The sequence below is a fragment of the Aspergillus versicolor genome, assembly GCF_001890125.1.
Source record: "Aspergillus versicolor CBS 583.65 unplaced genomic scaffold ASPVEscaffold_3, whole genome shotgun sequence".
Classification (NCBI taxonomy): Eukaryota; Fungi; Ascomycota; class Eurotiomycetes; order Eurotiales; family Aspergillaceae; genus Aspergillus; species Aspergillus versicolor.
In genome coordinates, this window is record NW_024467526.1 from 591,578 (window position 1) to 614,993 (window position 23,416).

At 50.9% G+C, this 23,416-nt stretch overlaps 6 protein-coding genes across 6 annotated transcripts; 3 read left to right on the top strand and 3 right to left on the bottom strand.

Annotated features, from left to right (window-relative positions):
• Positions 1-650: 650 nt before the first annotated feature.
• Positions 651-3,715, bottom strand: chsG (chitin synthase class III; the record flags this gene model as incomplete). Its single annotated transcript, XM_040814425.1, has 6 exons — positions 651-788; positions 847-1,670; positions 1,733-2,579; positions 2,637-2,998; positions 3,055-3,541; positions 3,629-3,715. 6 exons carry the CDS (start codon positions 3,713-3,715, stop codon positions 651-653), a joined length of 2,745 nt encoding a protein of 914 aa, XP_040665543.1.
• A 4,920-nt stretch (positions 3,716-8,635) lies between these two features.
• ASPVEDRAFT_39153 (uncharacterized protein) lies at positions 8,636-10,024 on the top strand. Its single transcript, XM_040811856.1, has 2 exons — positions 8,636-8,709; positions 8,764-10,024. The coding sequence occupies exons 1-2, from the start codon at positions 8,673-8,675 to the stop codon at positions 10,008-10,010; spliced, it is 1,284 nt and encodes a 427-aa protein (XP_040665544.1). The 5' UTR covers positions 8,636-8,672; the 3' UTR covers positions 10,011-10,024.
• Positions 10,025-10,609: 585 nt separating this feature from the next.
• On the bottom strand, positions 10,610-12,565 carry ASPVEDRAFT_26555 (putative endosomal sorting complex protein TSG101; the record flags this gene model as incomplete). Its single annotated transcript, XM_040809926.1, has 4 exons — positions 10,610-11,983; positions 12,050-12,321; positions 12,354-12,462; positions 12,512-12,565. 4 exons carry the CDS (start codon positions 12,563-12,565, stop codon positions 10,610-10,612), a joined length of 1,809 nt encoding a protein of 602 aa, XP_040665545.1.
• Positions 12,566-13,809: 1,244 nt separating this feature from the next.
• On the top strand, positions 13,810-15,014 carry preB (alpha-factor pheromone receptor STE2; the record flags this gene model as incomplete). The annotated part of the gene is made up of 2 exons (XM_040817028.1): positions 13,810-14,557; positions 14,611-15,014. 2 exons carry the CDS (start codon positions 13,810-13,812, stop codon positions 15,012-15,014), a joined length of 1,152 nt encoding a protein of 383 aa, XP_040665546.1.
• Positions 15,015-15,555: 541 nt separating this feature from the next.
• Positions 15,556-18,230, bottom strand: sly1 (syntaxin-binding protein). The gene is made up of 4 exons (XM_040809028.1): positions 17,972-18,230; positions 17,697-17,913; positions 17,253-17,635; positions 15,556-17,201 (listed from the first exon to the last, which is right to left on the bottom strand). The coding sequence occupies exons 1-4, from the start codon at positions 18,009-18,011 to the stop codon at positions 15,724-15,726; spliced, it is 2,118 nt and encodes a 705-aa protein (XP_040665547.1). The 5' UTR covers positions 18,012-18,230; the 3' UTR covers positions 15,556-15,723.
• Positions 18,231-19,246: 1,016 nt separating this feature from the next.
• ASPVEDRAFT_81376 (uncharacterized protein) lies at positions 19,247-23,351 on the top strand (the record flags this gene model as incomplete). Its single annotated transcript, XM_040817029.1, has 9 exons — positions 19,247-19,810; positions 19,863-20,035; positions 20,101-20,207; positions 20,259-20,769; positions 21,125-21,227; positions 21,296-21,843; positions 21,906-22,294; positions 22,346-23,208; positions 23,262-23,351. 9 exons carry the CDS (start codon positions 19,247-19,249, stop codon positions 23,349-23,351), a joined length of 3,348 nt encoding a protein of 1,115 aa, XP_040665548.1.
• Positions 23,352-23,416: the final 65 nt, after the last annotated feature.

Genomic DNA, 23,416 nt, shown 5'->3' on the forward strand with positions numbered 1-23,416 from the left:
AAAAAACTCAGAAACGGTGTCGAGAGAACCCGGGACTTTTATGGGGGGGGGTGAGGATTAATGTGACGGATAATAATCAGAGGCGGCTCTACGAGGGGAAGCGGGTGGGGTCTGGCGCTCTTAGTTACCTTCGCAAGTGTTGCCACTAAGAGTTGAGCCGACGTAGTTTTAATCGCGGAAACAAAGTCCGTCAACAACTTTTGTAGTGGTAATTAGTAGACTGCGTAAAAAAGAAACGCTCGCAGATTACCTTGAGAGAACTGACTAGGTATGGAGTTCGCAAACGGATGGGAGCGGGCGGAGCCGCAGCCTGACGCCATTCAGCCAAGCCTACATTTCTGCCTTGTACACCGTTTAATTCTCAACAAGAAGCAGGCAATCACGCTTCAGATATCTCATTGAATCTAACTATTAGGAATCTACATCATCTCAAGAACTCCTGCAGGCCTTAACATGAGGGTTTCAGTGGGCACAGTGCCGGATGAGGAAGAAAAAATAAAATAAAAAAATAAAACAAACAGTGATTGAGCATCATATGTAAAATACAAGATCACAATAAAATGTGCCAAGAATAACTCCTGGATTCCCATGCAATACATCCACTTGCAGGGTATCTCGTGCTTGACTTTTCATTAGGAAAACATATGCCTCTACCGGCGGGCAAAGCAGCAGAGAAGACCCGTCTTTCCAAGGAACCAAGTGGCTCCAATAAAACGAACGAGAGCAATAACAGCATTAGACCACAGAAGGGCCTGGAAGAAACGTGCGGTACGTTCGGTTGATACGTTCTGTAGGTTTCCGTTAGTTTAATGTCAAATAAGCAAATAGAGCGTCATCAAAACATACCGTAAATCCGAACTTGTTCACACTTTCGCTGGTAATGCAGACGGCCATCAGACCGTTACTAAAGAGCCAGAGAGTGACCAGCCGAGTACGGAAACTCTTGTATGAGTCATCCAGGGATTTTTCTTCCTTCTCCACCGGTGCCACATAAGGAGTCAGGGCCCGCTTGACTGTGGACTCGAATTGACTGTCAATATCAGCCTGAGGCTTGTCGATTTCCTCAATAACCGCCTCCTTGCCTCCAGAGGTCTTCGCGGAGGGGAGCGCATCCGCTTTATCGGAACCTTTAGTACCCCAGGACACATCGTGCCAATTGCTGAAGGCGTAAACGTTCAGGATATTGATGTACGACGACTGGACAGCCATGTACGCGGGGAAAGACGTGAACATGTGCCACGGGTCCAAGTACATGAACGACGCAACGAAGTAGAGACCGAATGTAGCAGCAAGAGCAATAATAATAATACCAGCACCGCTGGATCCGAAGAACGAGCTCAGGAAAGCGCTAACGCCGTGAGTGGTGTCAAAGGACATGGTATCGCTATTACTAAACGCGCGTACCACGAGGTAGAGCGCGTCAACGACAACGTAAAGCTGGATGATACCAAAGACAATAAACGATGCAAGGTATGACAACTTGGATCCCTTCGGTCGGTTTCCAAGCGCGAGAATAAACTGCAGCAGGAGGAACGCGAGGTAGATGTATTTCACCAAAGTGTTGATGATAGGAGTTGCAGTGTAACCGAATGGGAAAGCAGTGTCACCGTTGCTCGAGCTGGGAGTTCCGACCAAGTCCATAATGACAGTAGTTGTAAGCCAGTAAGATGCTATTAAGATGAATGTTAGCGTAGGTAAACAAATAATCCGTAATCGAGAGTCATTGACTTACCGAGAGAAAACCAGGTCAAGAAAGTTGAGAACCAATTGTACAACATTTGAAGATGGAGGAAGAACATTCGAATGATGTTGTGTCCACTCTTGTACATACGTCCGAAGTGCATGAGCGAATAGATACCGGCAGCAAAAGAACCGTTCAACCAACGACGACGCTGGGAGATGAACTCGGGCGCACCTTCGGGTACATCAGTTTCACCCTTGGACGCCTTGACATACGACAAGTGCCATTTGGAACCCGCTTTGGCCACCAGTTCGAAACACAGGATACGATCCTCAGCCAAGAACATGTTCTTCTTGAAGATGTTCATGCCCTCAATACCCTTCTTACCCAGCTGTTTGGAAAGAGTGTGATCACCATGGAAATACTGTTCAAGAGGACGACCCATGATTGCGCGGAATCGATATGCCGAGAATGCACCAGGCAACACACTGACATAGCCAAAAGAACTCTCCAAAGGCTTATCAAGAATGTTACTGATCTTATACTCGAAGTTCTGTGCGGCAACTAAGGGGTTCAGGAGTTTCTTCCATCCCTTACCCAACATAGCGTGAATTTCACCACATGCACCTCCAAGATCCTTGTCGTTATAGAAAGCTTCCCAGAGGTAGAGCAAAGACTTGTGGCCAGGCTTCGTACCAGCATCGAGCAAAATGCAAACTTCAGGGTTCAGAATACGGCCGAAGGCATTGAAAAGCCATCTGTGAGAGTTGATCTTCTTGCTGTTCTTTTGCTTGAGACAGAACATCATTTGCACAGGAGGAAGAGTGCTAGGGCCATCGTCCGTGGGTCGGATGAGCTGCTGGTTCGGGGTGACAGAGAGCTGGGTGGTGTACTCAAACTACTACTTGTCAGTAAGCAAATCCCAGTGAAAATGTTCAAAAAAGTATGAGCATACAATATGAGCAACGGTTTCCTTTCCATCAACGTCACGTTTCATGACACCATCCTGGTATATACCAACCGTGGCCAAGACATCCAAGGTGTCTTTGTCACAAGGGTCGATACCATCGAAAACAAGACAGACAACAATCTTCTGCCAGGCAGGGCCACCTTTGTTCCAGAATTCTGATTTCTTGAGATTGACAATATCGCGAATATTTTGCATAACACCATGCAGTGTACGCGCAGTAAGCGTCTTATCTTCGTTATAATAGGTGATGGCGATCAGCAACTCTGTATGTCTGTTGTACATCGCCGGACGAAGGTTATAACCGTTGTGGAGTGTAAATTCGTTGGGATCGCAAGTCGCGGCAGTGTCTATTGAGGGTTGTCAGTTCTTCGATTCCAGCCCAGGTCCTTCAAAAGCTACTCACATCGCATATGCGTGAATTCTTCACTTCCACCCTCCAGATCATTCCGATACTTGGCCTGAATAGCATTCTGAATGGCGCTAGGAACAGGGTAGTCCACACTCAGGACGGAACCCTGAACTAGCTTAACCTTTCTGGTAGCATAGCGACGAAGTCCGCCACCGCCGCCGCCGCCGCCAGGGCCAGGCGCCTGTCGTTGCCGCCAGGCTTCTGTAGAGGAAGTTTCGCTCCGAGCGTAGGGCGAAGCTACACGTCCCGGAACGCCAAAAGCGGCCGCAGGGTTCTCTGACTGGCCCGAGTAGACCGATCCATTACCACCGTATGGATCATGGTAACCGGCATCTGGAGCGTAAGACTCTGTCAAACTGTATCCAGAGGTCGGTCTTTGAACTGGCGAAGCCGTCAGGCCACGCTGATGGGGGTCATCGAAGGGGCCGGCGAAAGGGCTTTGCTGGTTAGATAACAATCCCCTTGAGGCTTCTTCTTCATACTAAAATGACAGAGAAAAAGTCTTAGCTCACATACTCGGTAAAAAAAAAAAAAGAGTATTCATCGCATCAGTCGGCGCAGAACTTACAGAGGTGTTGGGGTGTCCCAGATCCTGAAGACGATGGGCATCATCGTATTCTTTGGCCCCAGGCGAGTTGGCGCCGTTGTAAGCCATGGTAAGTGTGATTAAGGTATGGTACCTGCGAACTGGGCTTGCTCGAGGTCAAGCAAACACAAGTTGAAGCAGAACGCAAGGACTCGAATGGAAGGGGTATCAGGAAAACAAGGAGAAAAGGAAAAAAGATTGCCCCAACTTCGAAGGTCAAATAGGAGCCAAGACCGCGTGAAGTCCACGCGACGCGAAAGAAAAGAATGAATAAAGATGAACGAAGCGAAAGAATTGAAAAGCGAGATGGAGCGAGAGAAGCGGTTCAGAAATAAAACAAGACAGAAGAGGGAAGTCTTGAGCTGAGCGAGAGGCGCAGGACGAGCAGGAACGTGGAAAAAGCCGCCAGGGCTGAGGAGGAGGCCCCAAAAAAACAGACAGCAAGTGAGACAGCGTTGAACTAGGAAAGGGAGCGACAAGAGAGTGGCTCCAGTATATTTAGCTGCGACTAGTCTTCACTCTTCGCCCGTGGTTAGGGAAGGGAGGCGGAGGCGTGCAGGATGAGAAAAGTTGTGGTTGCAAGAAGGAAACCGGGGCTCAGCGAAGTAAAAATGAGCCACCCTTTTTTCTCTCCCAGCAATCCAGACACGCCGCGAGAGATTGGAGGAGGTGGTGAGAAGGGGAATCGGGGCCAGGATTCCTTACCACTGGTAACTGGCTGGGGCTGGTTACAAGCGCACGCTTCCTGCAGCTCCAGGGGACGGGTCATTTATCGGCTCTACATGCATTTATCTTGATTCTTAGTTTCTTGAGTTCTAAATAGACAGCAGACATATCCATCGCTCTTCACATCAGTCGAGTTTGACTGTATTCTCCTCATTCTGTTCATGGTGTTTTGATATTATTCTGGATATTCTGGATGTTCACCGCCAGGGGACAGACGATGAATTTGCAAATCTCGAATCCACTCTCCGTAAGCCAATCCCGCCGAACACCCGTACCGGTAATTTGCAACCGACAAATGACTACTTGATCTGTTCACTTCAGTTGCGACTTGCGCCGCCATCATGGTGATCTCGTATATTATTTGGAGATTGTCGACAAAGGAACTCTTGTCCTTCGTATAAAACTCTTTTCGTGCATTTCATTCGTTAGCCCCTGAGCGTTGAGGCACATTGAACTGTGCAGCGAGCCCACACCCGTATTGCAACAGTGACCATGTCTTGAAAGGGTGCATTCCATATCTTCTCCCTTGCCAATGGGTCGGTCTCGTTGCACAGGATTCCTGAGGAACCGCGAAACATGGAAGGCGTCGCGCTGAGGCATGCCATTCCTGGTGCTGCCGCTCTTCCGTCATACATGAAGATAAAATACATCCTGAGGCTTCATGATGCGATGAAGCTCTGTATTCTCAGATCGAGTGTTACTAGCCGTCCGCCGTCCACCAGACACTCCAGGCGGAACATTTCAGGGGGCCTGGCGGGGTCATCCGATGGCCCCGAACCGGTTAGCTCTCCGCCAAATATAGCAGACCCTCTTAAGAGCGACTGTGCGAAACCGTGTTTCTTTGCCGTTGGTCGCTCGGGAAGCCAGTTTTGCATCCTTAATTGTTGCCAAACTCGAGGAGATTGTCCAACCGTCCAATCCGAAGAACGCTGGAGACTGTGGGTGGAGTGCCCACTGCCAGCGGGCTTGGTTAGTGGTCAATCATTGTTTCAGTGGCACCGCCACCCAATTTCTCCTATACGGTATTGTGCTTGGTTTTTGCAAACTCGTCTTGCCCCCTAAACCTATCCGTGGCTGAGCAGCGACTAACCGCGATTTTGGCCGTTTTTCGAGTCGTCTTCCATTCCTATTCTTAGACCCTTAGCGCCAGCTCAGCCGGTCTGCTGGAGAATAATAATGGAGATGGATGCAACTCCAATCAACGGCTTCAGCGTCATGCAGAGCCGCAGACCCCTCTTCTGGAGCTGACACTGACACTGACCGCTTGGGACGGGACATGAGTCGCCTGACGGAACAGCCCATGATTAATGCAGTTCCCTCCAATCCTCAGCTGGAGTGGTTGCATTGCAGGTTACCTGAATATCAAACTCACTGCCTGAGGTATGCTACCCTAAAGATCAGCGCTTTTAGCGTCAAAGGCTGAGAAATCTCAACGCCCCTCTCTCTCTCCCTGGTATCTCCTCCACGGCTCTGGTTTTTCTCAGTTGCTCTGTTTTACATGCGACATCCGCTTCGAGCCTTGTGCAGGCATTTAGCATGACGTCGATCAGATCCTTTGAGTGAACGAGTTCTAAATAGTGCAGATGTCAAGTGAGACCAGCCGCCCAACGGCATGGCATGTCCACACAACGGGATGTAATGCTCGCACTTTAATGACACCGACACAATGTCTCTTCTGGGTCCGCTGAGTTTATTTAAAAAAAAAAAAAAAACAAAATTAATGCACCACACTGCTACCGAAGAAGCAGGCTCCCTCCCTTGTAATAGGTGGCCTTTGCACATCGGCTCTGTCGTTGTGATGATCCACATGTATCTATGGAGACGTACTTCTTGTACCTGGCAGTTATATTTCGGATGCAGCCGAGTCCGAAAAACGGAGCATGTACCTGCAGTTCCAAGCGGCAACAGTGTCATGAGTTCATATCTCGGTGATCGGGGGTAATGTCGACTTCACATCGTCGGTGCCTTGTACCTGGGTGAATAAGGAAGTGCTGGCTTCTAGTAGTAAAACTGGAAGAAAACTTTGTAGCATATCCAGCCATGTCGAAGGACCGCTGGATGCCAATTGGTATTCTTATCGTCGAATAGTATTACTCTATATTCGACAAAATTGAATAATGCTTGGATGGTATAGCATGCGATTGGTGTGGTCTACGTTGTATAAATATCTGCTGCTGTGTGGGCTGCCAAGTCATGGGAAAAGTGGTGGTTGCGGGAATATATATCCATTTTCTCGCCTGCAACACAATCCTCAATGACCTTGAACAGGTGCATTTTTATCAGCTGAACCTGGCAACAGCTGATGCAACAGTGTCAAATCTGTTATCCGACTGGTCTAAGTTATCCCGATAACAGACACACGAGATTTTTGATAGATCGCATTGAACGTTGGGCAACAGCCCTGCGTATATTGGTCAGACTGAGATGCCCCATCACCGTGCAGGCCCAGACAAATGTGCGTCAGGCTGCCTTTAAAACTCTGTCACTCTTTCCCGACACATGCAGGAAAACTGTATGATCGACCTACAACCTCACACTGACAGTGAGTTGGCCTCCCCACTCAAGACCGACACTGACAACTCTAGAACAACAGACAGGTTGATGCACAGTGGACTACGGTGGACATTATGCTCCGAGAGAGCGAACCTTGACAGAGCGACAGCACGCTGCTAAAGTTGCTTCACCACAATCTTAGATCCAAGCTCGCCAATCCCCACGTTGGAGTCTGGACAGTGGTCAATAAGATGGAGACAGTCACTGGGGAACGAATGAGTGTTGTGAGACTTTGGGCCTTTGACACTGATGCGCCTTGAATAATCAGCCTCCAGACTCCACCATGATCTGGATTCTTGATGGTGGACGCCAGCAAGCCGGAAGAAGGAAGGATCGGAGGGCAGTCAACGTTGGCATGAGCGTCGCCCTCGTCCTTTTGATTACCTGCCGTCCGTGCCTCAGGCGAAGAAGCGATGTGATTCGACCAGCTGCCCCGGTGTAATCTCCCTCATCTCCCGGAGAGAACGTGGGTTGGTCCAGAACCACTCGCCCGCTCCAGGAACCACTCTTGGGACACGCCCGCCGGCCTCTCGCGCACGCCCTGCGCAGACGGGATCTGGCTCAATTAGCAAGGACGCTGTGTGAGATGAGACACCGGACCGCCTAAGCTCCATGCTAGGGGCCCTGGCTAGACTGTATTTGGCCCGAAGCAGTTCGACATGGCTGGGTGGGCTGTCTGATCGACCCAAGCGCCTGCCAGGAAAGTTGAAGGATAGTGGACTTGCAACGAGTGAGTCGAGAGAAAATCATTGTTACAGTGTTGGTTCTATACCTTTTCCGGACTCGCTGGCGGCTGCGTGACTGGTTCGCTCTTTCATGTCGCGCATCGAGGCCGAGAGTTTAATATAAAGAAACCTCGAAATTTGGAGACTGGTGACACAGCCGGCCTCATGATATGATCGTGAAATAACCAGGGAGTTATGTAGTACAGAAACGACTTCATATGATTGAAAGCAGCAGCCGTGGCAGCGAACAAAGCCGAAACGGTGGAGGTAGCGAGCGGGAGTGCGTGCGCATAATCGAGACTGTCTCTCCCTGGTGCCTTTAATTGTCGTCTGGCGCTCCCTCTTCCTTCATCTCCACTCCCGCCAACCCCCCAGTTGATGAGACAACTTGAGGCCTTTTCTCTTTCATCTCCTTCTCTTGACTGCTTTATATTACCCTTTCTTTTATATCCCCCTCCTACTTCATCAATATAGTTTCTATCTTCGTTGCCCGGACCTTCGCATCGTCGAGGGATTGTTTTCCCCTCTCGGATTGCTTCGTTTCCCCTGAACCGTCGTTTGCGCTCGTACCTGACCTTCGCCAAACGCGTGTCCAACAACGTCAACCTCCTGGCGGCGGACCACCAAGCAATTGACATCGAGCCACCCATCCTAACGACGCAACAAATTGTCCGATTGGGAGGACCCCGGCCTTGAACCTTGATATATTGAATATTTCGGATCCACTGAATAGCAGACTATGACCATTACTGCTTATAGTCGCCCGTTCTAGTGTGCCAGCCTCGACCTATTCAGTTCGAAGAACATCGATTCCTTTCATGATCCAACTATAACTCCCACGACTCGACGTCTGGAGTATCTGCACACTCGTTCTTCACAACAAACCACGCTCTCTACGCCGTTGACCGGCAAGCCGCTCTTTTATTTTTCCAACACCGTTTAATACCCAGCGAAGCCTTCATATTTGTCACGACAGCACTTTGAGTTTTTTTTGTTCCGGCACTATTTCAAACCATTTCACCATGTCTCCTCACGCTCTTGATCCCCTCTCACCTCACGGTATGTGCTGTTATTATGCCGACCGCTAGCAAATGTATCGCTAACAGAACATAGCCTTGTTTGCCCGTGCCGGCTCAGGCTGTAAAGAATGTCCGCAAGAAGCTCCTGCATGTAACTGCCCGTCGGGCACAACATGCATGATGACAGCACAGTCATGCAACGAATGCGCATCTGTAAACTGTGTCAAAACGTCCACAAGCAGTTCCTCAGACTCACAGGAGAGTTCGTCTAGTGGAGAAGGAGGAGGAGGGGGAGGAACCAACGCGGGCGCCATTGCGGGTGGTGTTATTGGAGGTCTTGCGGTGGTTGGAATCATCACCTTTCTGATCTGGTGGTTCGTCATCCGCAAAAAGCGCCAACAACAATCGGACGAGTCGGAAAAGAGCTCGTACGCTCCCCGTTCTGTTGGTGGTGCCGCCAGTGCTGCACAGTCGAGGAAGTCAACTCACTCGATTGCGTCGACCGTTTTGACTCGAGCGTCGAATGTTATTCAAATTGCTTACATTCCGGGCGTCACAAACCGATCTCCTCCGGACACACCTCTCGTACCCCCTGTTCCTCCTCTCCCTGGCGCGTCGGCCGATCAGCATTTCTTCATGCCTGGGGATCTCCGCGACTCGTCCTGGTCTGATATGACAACCGATCGCCGTTCCATGGCCAACACTCTACGAAGTAGTGTCGCCACGACTATCTACCGCAACGACGCTATTGTCAGCCCTATCCCTGCTCAGCAGGTGACCCGCACTCGTGCTGCTGTTGTTAACGTCCAAAATGGCAGTTCACCTAACACACTGAGCCCTGATGCCCCCGCTGTTCCTGCTATCACTCAGTCGCAGCTCGCCAAGGCAGGAGTTACCGACGCAAACAACAACAGCTCAATTGTGGGCCGTGCTGTCACTGCTAAACCTGTCATGGTGAAGACTCTTGGAAAGAAGAACGACGCGGTCAAATCATCGCCCGTCCAGCCTATTGCGGAGCAACCCGAATCTAGTCCCGAACCCTCGTCCAGCACCTCTGCTGCTGATGTGAGTTCGTCAAACGATGGGGGAACTGCCACAACCAAGAACAACACATCCAGCAACGTAGAAACGACTCGGCGATCGCATGCCCCAACAGTGATCGAAGACTCGCCAGCTATCGTCCAAAGCCCCTTCAACGACCAAACCGAAACACCAACCGAGACAGACAACAAACGCAACTCGGCCTTCTTAGACGGGTCCGACGCAAGCACGAAACGACACAGCGGAGCTCCGCCTCCCCGTGGAGAGAGTCCCTTCGCAGATGTAAATGAAGTAAAATAAACCGCTCAAAAAAATGAAGAGAGAAAAACACCTCATTTACCTCTGTTTATTATTCATGACGTCTGATTCTTTTTTTGGTGTTGGGTTCCCATTTGGCGCACGGGGGGGGGGTGGAAATCTCAATCTCAATCTCACCATTTTGTTTATTGTTATAGATGCGATGCTCTTGATTTACCTTTTATTTGACACCGCCACCCTTTTCTCTGTATATGAATGGCTACGCTACGCCTCCTTCATTTCACCTTTTCTTCTATATATCCATCATCCTATCTGGTCCTCTGTTGACTTCGAACAATATCTACCTATCTACCTACCTACCTATCTTTCTCCTTCTCTACTGTCTTTCAGATTGTTAATTCCCTGCTTCTGTAGTGAATGTATCTTACGCCTGAACTGACCCTTTGATGACTTGAGCAAGAGAAAAAGCCGCTAGATGCTTTTATTAGTAGTAAAATATGTATCAGATTCCTAGGGAAGTATTCAAGTACTGACTGAAGCATTTTAAGTATAAATATAGTTCATCTCATCTACCAGTAGATTAAGATTCATCATCTCTAAAGCAAATGCTATCACATAACGCATAATGTCATTTATACCAACTAAAATCCGTGTTCCTCCAGCCCCATCCCTTTCCCAATCTTCCTGATCAGCGCGCGCTTCATGAATGCCTCACGAGCTAGACCACGGGTATGGCGGGACCAGGTCTCAACGCTGATGACGCCTTTGACGAGGGCAGCTTGGAGAGCGTATATAGCCTGCTGAATGCCTCGTTCCTCGGCGACGAGGTCGTAGAGCTGTTTGCCCACGACTGTCGGGGCGACGAGTATTTCGTCGATTGCGGGGAGGCCGGTGGACGCGGGGTCTGCGCTTGAGGAGGGCTGGGTTGTAGAGACGCGGGACTGGGCGTCTGCGATGACGGCGTCTGCGCGGTGGAGGGATTGTTGGAGGACGGAGGTGTTGGACTCGAGGGTTGAGTTGAGGGTGTTTAGGGAGGAGATTTCGCCTTGGAGATTTGTGATTGCGGCGTGGAGAGAGTGCGATTGGGAGGTTAGAGAGTGGGCTGCGGATTCGGAGTGGGCGATGTTTGCTTGGAGGGTTTCGGTGAGGGCTTTGGAGACAGCTTGGAGGAGGGCGTCTTTTTCCGGGTTTGGGGGAATGGGTGGTGCGGGGCCCGTAGGCGTGAAGGATGGGAGGTTGAGCTCGAAGGGAGATGTTAGTAGATCTTCTGCTGCGGGTTTTGGCTGCAGGGGTGGTTGCTGGCTGGTTGGAACAGTTCGAGGCGGCCCCTGATGAGGTGGATGGGGCTGTACTTGCGGAGCTGGGGGAGGCTGTTGGTGGTATGTCGGGCGAGGAAACACCTGTTGCCCTTGGAGTTGAGGAGGTGGATTAGGCGGGGCAATATCGCGTGTTCCGTTTGGGCCCTGATAGTAACCGGGGCCTGGAGTATATGCAGGACCCGGAGCGGGAGCGGTATGTTGCTGTGTAGGTTGGAAAGGTGGTACCTGCGCTTGCGGAGGATATGGTCCTCCAGGGACATTGCCTTGATGTGGTAGGTACTGGGAAGTCCTGTTCTGTGGGCTCCCGACAGCGCCGTGAACTTGAGATATTGACTGTCGATGGCCCTGCTCCTTCGGTGGTAATGGAGGTAGCGGCGGCGGAGTGTTGTGATGTTGCACTTGAGCGCTCTGTTGCGGTGTATCCGTAGCGCTTGGTAGCTGGCCTGGCTTAGGGGGAGGAGGAGGTGGTACTGGGGAAGCAAGCTGAGGGGATTGAATTGCAGGCGATTGAGGCACTGATGTACGAATGGATGAACTTGCGAGTTCTGGGGGTAGAGGAGGACGCGGAGGGGGTGTCTGGACCTGGTGCGCCTGGTGCGGTTGTTGCGGTACAGATTGCGGCTGCTTGTATTTCACCGGCGGTTCCTTCGCAAAGACGTCCTGTAGAATCGACAAGAGATCAAGGATAGAAGAGCGCTGTGGGGTACAATAGTCAGAAGCTGGAGGACGGAATAACTTCTCTCAAACGCCAGTTGTACTAACCTCCCAAGCCCCAGCCCAGTGCGCTAGATAATGGTGATAGACCCTCCCCTCCAACGTCACATGCTGGCCCACTCGAACCGTCATATACTCTGTCGGCCTCACATAGACAATCGGTGGCTCGCGGGGGTAGGTATTCGGGATCCATAATGCGACAGGAAATTTAAAAACGGTACCGCGATAGTTGACGGGTAATGTTCCTGACAGTTGCAGAAGGAGAGCAGAGAATCCGGTCTCGTAGGCTGCACAGCGCGATGCGTCAATAACTGGGTTTGCTAACTGGGTACCAAGAATGTCCGAAGCTTACTGTAGACCGCGGTTTCAGGGGCGAGAGTGGGAAATTTGGCCAGGACGTTTGCGACATCGTAGTAGGTGCGGTTGGGATCTTGATATGTTTGCCTAGGGTCGTAGTGGTCCTGAATGGGTCAGCGGTGGCCATTCCAGACGATGATTTCAGCGACTCACCCTGATCAGAACACTGTACAACCAATTCAGCGTCCTCTGTGGGACCGAAGCCATGTCGAGGGAGCTCTGGGGGCGGGGAGTTGATCGATGGACACTCACTGACACAATTGGAAGCTTGACGGGAGAGCATCCCCGCAGTCTTGGCCCTTAGTCAGTCATCCCCGGTGCCTGAACTAGATACGGTCCACGCCTACAACACCAATCCTCAAGACTAGTTATATTCTATACCTGAATTGACGCAAACATGCGGGGCACAGGCCTGTGCTTAAGCAGAAAAGCCGCCGGCATGGATAATATCCATTGCTTACGATAAGCGTGCCTACGGCCTCAGTGTATAGACTTCAAAGCATGGCGACTGAGCCAACCGGAGGACGCCATTCCACGTTGACATGGCCAAGGAGATCAAGGAGGCCAAGCAAGGGGCCTTTGAAGTGATTTCAAGCTGCACGTTGGTGTTGGAACTTGGAACTGTTCTCAGTTTTAACCCCTTGTGGCTCACAGCGGCCCTGGCACCCGCGAATCCGGCATGAACCACGCTCTGGAGGAATCTGTTACCTAGGGTGAAATTCAAAATAGACAGGAAGATTTGGGCCATGGATTAGCGGCGATCTCAATGGTCGCTAGTCGCTAGTCGCTAATCTACCCTGGGACGAATGCTGGTCTGGAATGCCGGGCTGTCAGACTGGCTGCCATTTCCGGCCTCCGGCTGTGTACTGCTTCTCTTTGTCTCGGAATCATGGTTTCAATGGATGGACCCCCCGAGGTTATTTTTGAAAGAGATGCAATCACGGCGGACCATGGGAGACACCTTATATTATACTGCGCCATGGAGTTGCGCCCCTAGGTGACGTCGTCCGCAACACCTATTGTTCTTCCGCCACTGCTTGCTATTGTTTGTCTCGAGTCAGCACCGGGCCCCAACACAACCAGCCTGCGGATTGTGGGTTGAGGTGACGATCATGAGTGCCAGTCATTTTTCTTGGCTTGCAGCGAACCCTATATTGTTGCATTTCCTCCTTGCCTGCTCTTGATATTGTTTGTCTTGGGTGTTACACCAGGACAGCAAGACATGGCGATATTTCAATCCGTGTGGCTGCAGAATCAGTGATTATCCAGAGGAACACCCCTCAGACCTTGCAGGAGAATCTGCGTGCTTGAATCTCTTATATACAAATCTTCCTTCCTATACCATCTTTCCTCCTGCAATCCCCTTTGGCGAGTCCCAAGCTCTTCTACAGTCTCTTGCGAAACGGACCAACTACCCCGCCACACTACGCCTGCTCCTTGCATCAACTATCATGTCTTCAGATTTTGACCCCTGGGCCCAAAATGTCACTTTCCACCTCGCGGATGGAACTCCGTTCGACGTGCCCATTGCCATGGTCGACGACTTTGCTCAGTATCCGATCCGGGTGTGCATCAACTACGGCTCGCAGCTTGGAGCAACTGTCGTTCTTCTGGTTATACTTCTTCTGCTGACTAGAGCCGAGAAGCGTGCTTCCTATGTTTTCTGGCTCAACTGTCTCGCACTGCTCCTCAACTTCGCGAGACTGCTCTGCTCGATCATCGTCTTCACCTCGGGCTTCTTGAAAGCCTATGCAGTCTTCACCGGCGACTACTCCCAAGTTCCTACCTCTGACTATGCAAACTCCGCTCTGGGAGTCATTTTCGCAGCTTTGCTCCTGACGATCATCGAGGTATCGCTGGTCCTTCAGACGCAGGTTGTTTGTTCGAACCTGAGACGCATCTACCGTCGTGCTTTGCTTTGCGTGTCTGTCGTTGTTGCCCTCGTCCCGACCGGATTTCGGTACTGGCTGTCGGTTGAGAACGTAAAGAGCATTATCATTTCAGCCAACAGTCCGGTGCCCCTCAACTGGTTGGAGAGCACCGCGAACATTGTCCTCACCGTGAGCATCTGCTTCTTCTGTATGGTCTTCATAACAAAACTTGGCTTTGCCATTCGACTCCGTCGCAAACTCGGTATCACCGAATTCGGCCCTATGAAAGTTATCTTCGTCATGGGCTGCCAGACCCTGATCATCCCAGGTATTACTAACCCCCAAGTGAAAAGTGAACCGTCAGCTAACCAACTCTACCAGCCATCTTCTCAATAGTAAACTACTCAACCGACGTCCCAGAACTCTCCACCAATGTCTTAACCCTAGTAACCCTCTCCCTACCTCTATCTTCTCTGTGGGCCGGCACAACGCTTGACAAACCCAATCAAGCCTCTTCCAACGGCCGCAACCTGTGGCAGATCCTCTCTTTCTCAGGATACAAGGGCAGACACCAGCAATACACGATGGCATCCTCTAATTCAACCGCCAAGCAATGCACTCACTGCTATTCCGAATCGCGGCCCTTGACGGAGAAGGAGGACAAGAACAAGAAGAAGGGTTTCAGGAATGAATCTACTTCGGTTTCTTCTGAGCAGTCCGGGATTGCAGTTGAACATGATATTTCTGTGCGGAGTGCGAGGAGGGATTCGCTTGGGATCGTGTGATAGGGCACCACCGCCTTTTTCTTTGTCTTTCGTTTTTTTCTCTGTAGCATAGCATCTCTTCTTTATCCTTTCTTTCCGTTCACTCATGCAGCGTAGCTGCCCTTTACTCGGGGGTGCATCATGGGGGGTTGTTTATTCTTGCATTGATCGTTAGTTACCATGCCGAGTGGCTGGACTCAATGGGCCATGGTATGCATGGGACGGATGCATAGAGCGGGCCATATATCAGATGACTTTCTTTTCTTTTCTGCTTCCTGCTTTTTCTTTTTCTTTCAGTTCATTTCTCTCCAGTCGGACATGTTGCTATTTTCGTTTTCCTTTGTTTTTATGTTCTACCCGTTTACCCGCCTCGATTCGGTCTGGCTTTGACTCGACTATGTGGTCGGTTGGTTTGGCTTAGACATCGTGGGAGCGAATAACCGTTATTCAGTTTACTTATATAGCATATAGCTAGGTAATAATGAGGTATTAACTCATACGCTACTCTCCCATTCTAGTTCTACGGTGAGAATTCCATGATACGGAGCCGTGACGAAAACAACCAAGAGAGTAAAAAGTCATCTTATTCACAAGTTAAGCTAGGCATTAAATTATAGCAAGTTCAAGTTTTGCGAGGCGGCAAGAAATCTATCGTAAACACAACTCCATCAATAGGAGAGAAGCAGAAAAAGAAAAGAAAGAAAAGCTGTATCTAGAGGCATCTAGATATCTAGCCCTCCCTTCCCAATTTTGCCAAGGACTCAGTCAAGAAATCATTAGCATTCATCAAGTCCGTACTGCCGTAGACAACTCTCCGCCTTGGGCCACCAAGAGGCTCATTCCCGGGGCGGTTGTTATTCGCTCCCTCGTTACCCTGTTGCCCGCTTGTGCGCTGTACCCAGTCTTGCAAGTTGCCATACTCATCCATGCTTCCACCGCCGACCGTGAAGACGATTGCTTCGTTGAAGGCTTGGCGGCGCTGGCCGAAGCTCGCTCCTGTGCCTGGACCGCCGGACGATCCTGATTGGGGGTTGCGGGAGGCGGATGCAGGGGGAATGGTTCCACGGGCGTTGGTGCTCCTTGGGTCGAAGTATAGGTAGTTTTCCGTTTTTGCGATTGCGGAGCTGGATGCTGCAGTCGGATCCATGATTGATTCAGTGATTTTGGTGAGGGTTAGGTCTTTGTTGGCGGGGAGGAAGTTCTTGACGCCGGAAATGAGGGAGTCGAAGTTGGCGCCCAGGGCTCCTGATGTGATGCGGTCTGTTAGGCGGTTGGAGAGGGAAGAGAATCCACGGAAGATATCTGATGATTGCTGTTGCGGCGCAGCTGTGGTCATCATTGTCATTCGAGTGAGCTCGCGGACCTGCCTGATATACGCGATGGAGCTGACGTCTTCGACTCCTGCGCGGGTGAGGGCTTCTTCAAACTGGCCGATGTCTGCCCGTGAGAGTTCAGTTTCGGTGCTCAAGAACCAGATTAGGAAAATTCGAAGCTTGTCCGTTGGGTTGGTGCCCTTGGCGGGGTCATTGACTAATTCAAGCATTTGTGCCTTGGATTGCTTTGTGATGCTTTCTTCAAGCTCGAAGAAGTTATCTAGTTGGCGGTCCTTGATACCTTTCAGAAGAGCAGTGGCGATGTTCATGTGCATGTCTAGGATTGACTTGCGTTCTCGCAGCTCTGGCAAGAGGGTAATGGCGGCCTTGAGGTGTTGCGCGGAGGCACTCGTGTCAGCCTGCAGATCCTCGATCGATGAGGCTCCTGTCTTCCTTGTAATTTCAGTGGCATCCTCCTTATATCGTGTTAATTCGGCATCAATCTCTTCTGCAACGTGCGGAAATGGAGCTCCCGCGTTACGCTTCCAGAAGAAGTCATTACTGCCGAGATCATATGCTTTCTTTGTGGTGCCACTGGAAGGGTTCGACTCGTTTAGAGGTGTTTCTACCGTTATACGGTTCAGTCTCATCTGGAGAACATCCTGCACAAGCGATTGGTAGGTCCACGAGTGAGAGAGCATCGGAACCAGATCGACGTTGCGGTCAACGATAACTAAGACCGGCCGCGCGGAAGGAACGCCGGGAGTGGACTTTTTGTTGGTTGAGAAAAGGTTATCCTTGGAGTTTAGTATGTGATCGCGCAACTTGCGATCCAGCTTCGTGGCGATAAGCTCCGCCGCACCGCCTTTAGGACATCTGATGATTGGGATGGCACCTGGATTCGGTCAGCAAGGGACGCACTTTGTTCGACTACGATTTCACATACCCATCGTAACGCTGACACTGAATAACCCACTGACAATCCTATCAACGATTTCATCGAGGTCGGCATCGCTGGTCTTCGCACTGTTGATTCTCCAGTAGGCATCATTCCCCATACCCAGGCTGAAGAGATCTGGCTCGGCAACAATGAAGTTTAGGTACTGATCGTAGACCTGAGAGATATGCTCGGACGTTCCGGTTGTTGCTATTTGAGACGCAAAGTCTTCGAGAAGCGGGCGGGGAACGGATGACAGGAAATTGATGTAGGCGGGGGAGTAAAGGCCGCGCTGAAGGTCGCTTGCAATCGCCTGGATGTTAGAAGCCGTAGGTTCGACAAGGTAAACAACTGGGACGTCGGGGATAGGGTATCGAGTGGCATTGATGCCCCTATTAAGACTTGGTTAGGCGTAATGTCGTCTCGCGGAGGAAAAGTGGGAGGAGCGCATACAGATGGATGGTTACCCCCCAAGCTCTGAGATCATTGACACGCAGTACACTGCTGATAACATCCCGGCCCATGTTGTCAAACACCAACACCTTCCAGATCGGGTCGCCATCTTCGTTGAGTATAGGGGTTGAAATGAGGCCTTGTGCGGAGGGTTCGTGGGTGGCGTCCTCCGCGGTACTCGGGTCGTGGTTCAGGTTAAGGATTTTCTGAATGGAAACTGAGATATTGTTAGCCAGGAACAGCGCGGTAGAATGGAGAGCGAGCCAGAAACCTACCGACCTGACGGTCTCGTAGAGAGGTGGGCTGGGATGCCATGGTGCCTATTCTCAGTTTACCTAGCTCCAAAGCCGTTCATGACAATAAGAAGTCGCCGATAGCACAAGGGCACTAAGCAACCGAGGCAAAAGTGAGATGGCTGGAGGTGCTCGCAACCACAAACCTGAATCGCAAGAGAGCAACCACGGGAACAGGAGCTCAGCACGAGGACGTCCAAAGATCTAGATAGGACTATCTACAACCACACTCCACCTGGCCTCCTCTGGGAGCTTCCCGTTGAGGAGGACCGGCTGAGGTAATCGGGCTAAGCCGCTTCTGACCGCGGCAGCAAACAGAGCAAACACATCACGTGAACCCAGCCAGCGAGCTGAAAGGGGGGAATTTGCAGCTCTGCCCACTCAGTGAGACCCAGCCATCCCGTCGTCACCACCTACTCCCCTTCCCTAACCACTCAACCCTTCCTGTAAAGCGAGACAATGCTGTCTAACGGCAGCTCTGAGCGATTCTTCTGATTAGGGTCATTTCGTTCCATCTTTTAAGGAAACTTCAAGTTTAGGAGAGCCCGTACGAGAGCCGTACGAGCGGGAAAAAGAGTCAAAGGCTGAAAGGGAAACTGAAGAGGGACCGGTTAAGAGGATACTTTGGGGAAGAAAAAAAAAGCAGAAACCCAAGAGGAAAAGGGAACAGAATTATCTACGTCTATACGTCTACTTGGACCGACAGTACTAATTTTTGGTCGGTGTATTCGAACTGCGTTGCTCCAGCCTGTGCATCGCAAAGACCCTTTTTTTGTTCTGCTTTTTATTAAATAAGAGAAAGGCGAAGAGGGTGCAGCAGCGTGGAACGGGACTCGCAGGTATTCCAGGACTATCGCCTGCGTACCTTAACTTGCTGCTAAGCTCTGAGGGCCAGCAGGAGCACAGAAACCAGCAGTGAGCACGTCAAGCACGTCAAGCAAGTTCAACCCCGGCCAGCTCCCACCGCGGACGCCTGCACAACTGTCCCAGTGAAGGTTCCTGCCCTGCGCTGTTCCTCGCCCGGTCGCAGCCAATCAAACAACGCAAACCTCCGATTCCCCAACCGGTTAAAGCGGCACTGGATCCTTTCCTAATTGGGAGTATCGCACGTGCCAGGCGATACCTTGCGTTGACTGTGAACCAGCTTGGTTTCTCAGGCTTCGTTTACCTACATCCGCCGCCTTGTAGTATTTAACTTGGGTTCTCTTCAATTTGCAATCCTAAGCCAATTCGGGCTGGCGGAGGATCTGCGCCATCATGGACCCAGTAAACCCGGCCTCGCTGCCTCCCGAATACTGGAGTCTGGATCCGTATGCCAACCAGGACTCTTCACATCACCATTCACACCCTCCTCAGCAGCAGTCGACTCCACAACCACCACCACAGCAGCCTTTGGGAATAGGCTGGGACCATCCTGTGTTGCATTCACAGCAACTCCAACGTGACCAGGGCCATGGCTTATATCAACCGCCAACGCCCCAGTCATGGCAGCAAAACCCGCTGCATCACCAACCTGCCATGGCTCCCCCAACACCGCAGGAACTGGGGATGCCGGCGCAGTATCGGCAGGTGCCACCGTATGCCCAGGAACAGGTGACATTTGACTCGAGACCCCCAGCATCCGATAATTCTCACTACCAGTCATACTCATTTAATCCCAACTTCTACGCCCCTCAACATATTGCGATTCCGGATGCCTTCTCACAGTCACACTCGCCGCAACCCCCTCAGCAGCAGCCACAACCTGCCTCCTACCCACCACTGCACCAGAACTCTCTTCCGCAATATGCCATTTCCCCCGGGTTCCCTGATGACCCTACGGTAGGCAATTTACCAAACCTTTTCTCCTTGAGTATTTAACTAACTCTAGTAGCACCCCTCCATCAACTTTCCCAATGAATTTTCACAGCAGCCGCAAGGTATTCCGGAGCAGACGATTAACCCGCAGTTCATCAACCCTCCCCAGCCGGTGACACAGAACTCCTCTCTAAACAATCCCTCTTTAAACAATCAATTTGTTTATGTAAACCCCGCAGAGGATCCAAAGTACGTTCTCCCTTCATTACTTCCTTTTTAGTGCTCATTCTTATGCTTTTAACTAGAATGTATAGGTATTTCCCGGATAATGTACCCATGCAGTCGGTTATGAGCCAGCCTAGAATGAACAGCGGCCTTGTTCCTGGCCAGGCTCCGAGGGCTGCGGTCGCTCCTATCAATGGTATGTTTGTGTTAGATTTCATTCTGTAATTAATCATTAACCCCAAAGTAGGCCTTAAAGCTCCACCAGCAAACCCTCCTTTGGCAGCTAAGCCTGCGCCCATACGAGCTAAACCACCCGCTACTAAAAAGCAGTCTCAACCTAAAAAGGCAGCTATTAAAAAGGCAGACGGGAAAGGCTCGGTTTCTTCGGGCTCAGATAGTTACGAGTCTGATGACTCTCTTGAAATACAGGAGCCAGAAGAGCCATCTCCTCTACCGCCTACTCGCCCTAATGAACCTGAAGCTGCTGCACAGTATGATGCGCTCCGTGCTGTGTGGTCTCCGCGTAATAGACGGCCTAAGGTCGACAAAGTTAAGAACGCATTAGTTGCATTCAAAGACGTTGTTAAAAGCCTAAGGGATACGTGGAAAGAAAGCGCCCAGGCTTTGAAAACAGCAGAAAATAAGGGTGAATCGAGCAATACAAGTGAGCTTAGAAAGCAGGTTGCCCTGCAACGACGCCTCATGGATGTCGTCGTCAGTACCACTCTTGCCAAAGGTCACCCTATCATCGTTGAAAAGTATGTGAATTTCCTCTTCCTTTTCCTTTGTTTTGCCTACCTGGCATATTCTTGCCACGGCCATAGAAGTCAGAAACAAATTGAGAGAACCTCTCATGTAATCTCCCTAATATGGTTGCCATCATGTCTTAAAGAATCCTTACATAATAAGGGTGAACTTTTAACTTTGTACTCGGTGACGATTGCCTTCAGCTGCCTGTGATTTATGAGAAGAATGCTTCTTTCCTAAGGAACAGCAGTGAACACCACATAGAATTGGCAAAGCACCACCGGGTTGAAAGTTCCCCAGGCTTTTGGATTCGATTATTTTAATTATTCTACTCGGTAGTGGGTTGGGAAGCTGACTGAAATTTAGGCTGGGTGAACATCCCATGGCTGTAGCAGCAATGTACTCTTTCCTCTTGGACCGGCACCAAGCCTCCGATATTGACGGAACGTTGACTTTGAATATCCTGAAGGTGAATATTTTATGCCGACCCTTCTGCGGTTACTAGTTGTGTGACTATTTGCTGACATAATTTTCCAGTTGCTCGCCCGATTCATCACTGTTGATGAAGATGTCCTCCAGAAAACGAATGTGGCGAAATTGCTCCCAAGATTTGTGAAGAAGGGCACTCCAGAAGTGAAAACTCTTTCACAAACCATACTCGACAACGCCGCCGCAAGGACCAAGCGGAAGCAGGAGAAAAGAAAATCAGATCCACAGGAAGGTTCGCCCGCCAAAAACCCTGATGGCGCAGCTGTAGATGGTGCGCGTAAAGATATCTCTGGGTCTAAACGGCCACGAGATGGGGAGACCAACGGGCAACAGCCGGCTGCGAAGAAGGTAGTAGTTACGTCAAATACCAAGCCCGGCTTGAAGCCCAGCGGGCCATCCACTAATGGCGCGGCTAAGCGCAATCAAGAGGCTGGGCAAGAGAACAAGGCCCCTGGAGGCGCGGCTTCTATTGCCGCACGCCCAAAGGCGAACATTGTTGCACCAAAACCCACGAACCTTTTTGGAACTCTAACTTCCGCGTCCAAGAAACCCGGTACATCGAATGCGGAGAGAGCCGCCGCAGCCGCTAAGACCAGGTAAGTTGACTAGAACTGTCCGCGGATTCTTCTATCGATTTCGTATACTAATGACGTGACAGCACTCCTGCTGAAAAGAAAGATGCCCCCCGACCAGCATTTTCTTTCGGTGATATCATGGCAGACCTTAACAAGCAGAAAGAACCTGCTCCACAGGAGACTCCTGAAAGTAAAACCCCCGAGACAGAAGAAGAACGGGAAAAGAGACTCCGCAAGGAGGCGCGAAGAAAATTGCGCGTCACCTGGAAACCTGATGACTCTCTTACTGATATTCGCTACTTCACCCACGATCCGGATGAGGAGCTTGGACCGGGTGACCGTTCTCGACAAGTAGGTGACGTGAAGGGTGAAGGAAGCGTCCTCAAACTTCACAAGAATCTGGATGAGCTTGAAGAGGATGATGATAGCGGTGCGCGAGAGGAGCAGCTCTTTGAATACTATGCTCCCTCTGGTAAGAACCCGTTGCCATTTAATCTTGTTCTTCCGTATCTAACTGGCATAGAAATTGATGATGGCGACATCCCCGCTGAGGACCGTGCGAGGAACCATATTAAACGTTGTGGCACCCAGAAACCTACGAGTCCCGAAGCGAAGGCTCAGGAGCATCGGGAAGCCACGACGCTTATGGTGTTCCACACTTCGCCTGCGGATGTGCCCCCGTCTGCTAAGGAGCCCCCACCTCCGGATAATGACGAAGAGGTGCCCGAGGTCCTTCCATTTGGAGAGTTGCCAGATCAAGTCAAGGCTAGACAAGAGCGGTATTATTCGATGACCAAGCCTCAGCCGACTCCCCAGGGCCAGCCGAGCGCGCAGAATAATCAGTTCGTCTTTAACCTGCTCAAGTCCATCCAAAACCCTGGCCAGCCGCAACAGTCAACTCCCCCACCTCAAGCTCCCACCCCGACGCAAACCCCTGCTTTCAACCTGGAGCAAACGATCAGCATGCTTCGACAACAGCAACCTCAGCCGCAGCCACAGGTGCCTCAAGTCCCGCAAATTCCTCAGCCCCCTGCAATCGACCAGCGGCTTCTGGCTATGCTTTATGGTGGACAACAACCGCAACCACAACCGCAGCCAGCGCAATCACAGCCGCCGCCTCAGCCTCAGCCTCAACCTCAACCTCAAGCCCAGCCTCAGCAGCCGGCCATACCGCCATATCTTGCTGCCATCATCTCCCAGTTCAGCAACCAAAATCAAACCCAGCAAACGGGTGGCAGCACCCCTCCTCAAGCCGCGGCTCCAGCTCAGCCTCAATCATCGGGGCACTACGAGGACCCAGAGCGTAAACGTATGCGTGAAAATGGTGGCTCTGATGGCGACGATAGGTGGAAGCGGAACCGAATGAACCCACCCAATAAGAAACACGTAAGTATTTGATCCCAGACCCCATACTCGGCTTTATACTGACTCTGAATTAGCCCAAGGTCGGATTAGTTGCATGCCGATACTGGGCTGAAGGAAGGTGTCTCAAGGGCGATGACTGTACATTTCGCCATGACCCTCTTTAACTTAACTTAGTATCATCGACGAAACCTGATACCCCGACGTGCATTTTCACTTGCATTACTTTCGC

Coding starts and splice junctions, on each gene's coding strand:
- sly1 (XM_040809028.1), bottom strand. CDS start 18,011: ATGGCATCCCAGCCCACCTCTCTACGAGACCGTCAGGTCG. Junction 17,914..17,971: donor TCTACGAGACCGTCAGGTCG/GTAGGTTTCTGG, acceptor ACAATATCTCAG/TTTCCATTCAGAAAATCCTT. Junction 17,202..17,252: donor CAGTGTCAGCGTTACGATGG/GTATGTGAAATC, acceptor GACCGAATCCAG/GTGCCATCCCAATCATCAGA.
- ASPVEDRAFT_39153 (XM_040811856.1), top strand. CDS start 8,673: ATGTCTCCTCACGCTCTTGATCCCCTCTCACCTCACG. Junction 8,710..8,763: donor TGATCCCCTCTCACCTCACG/GTATGTGCTGTT, acceptor AACAGAACATAG/CCTTGTTTGCCCGTGCCGGC.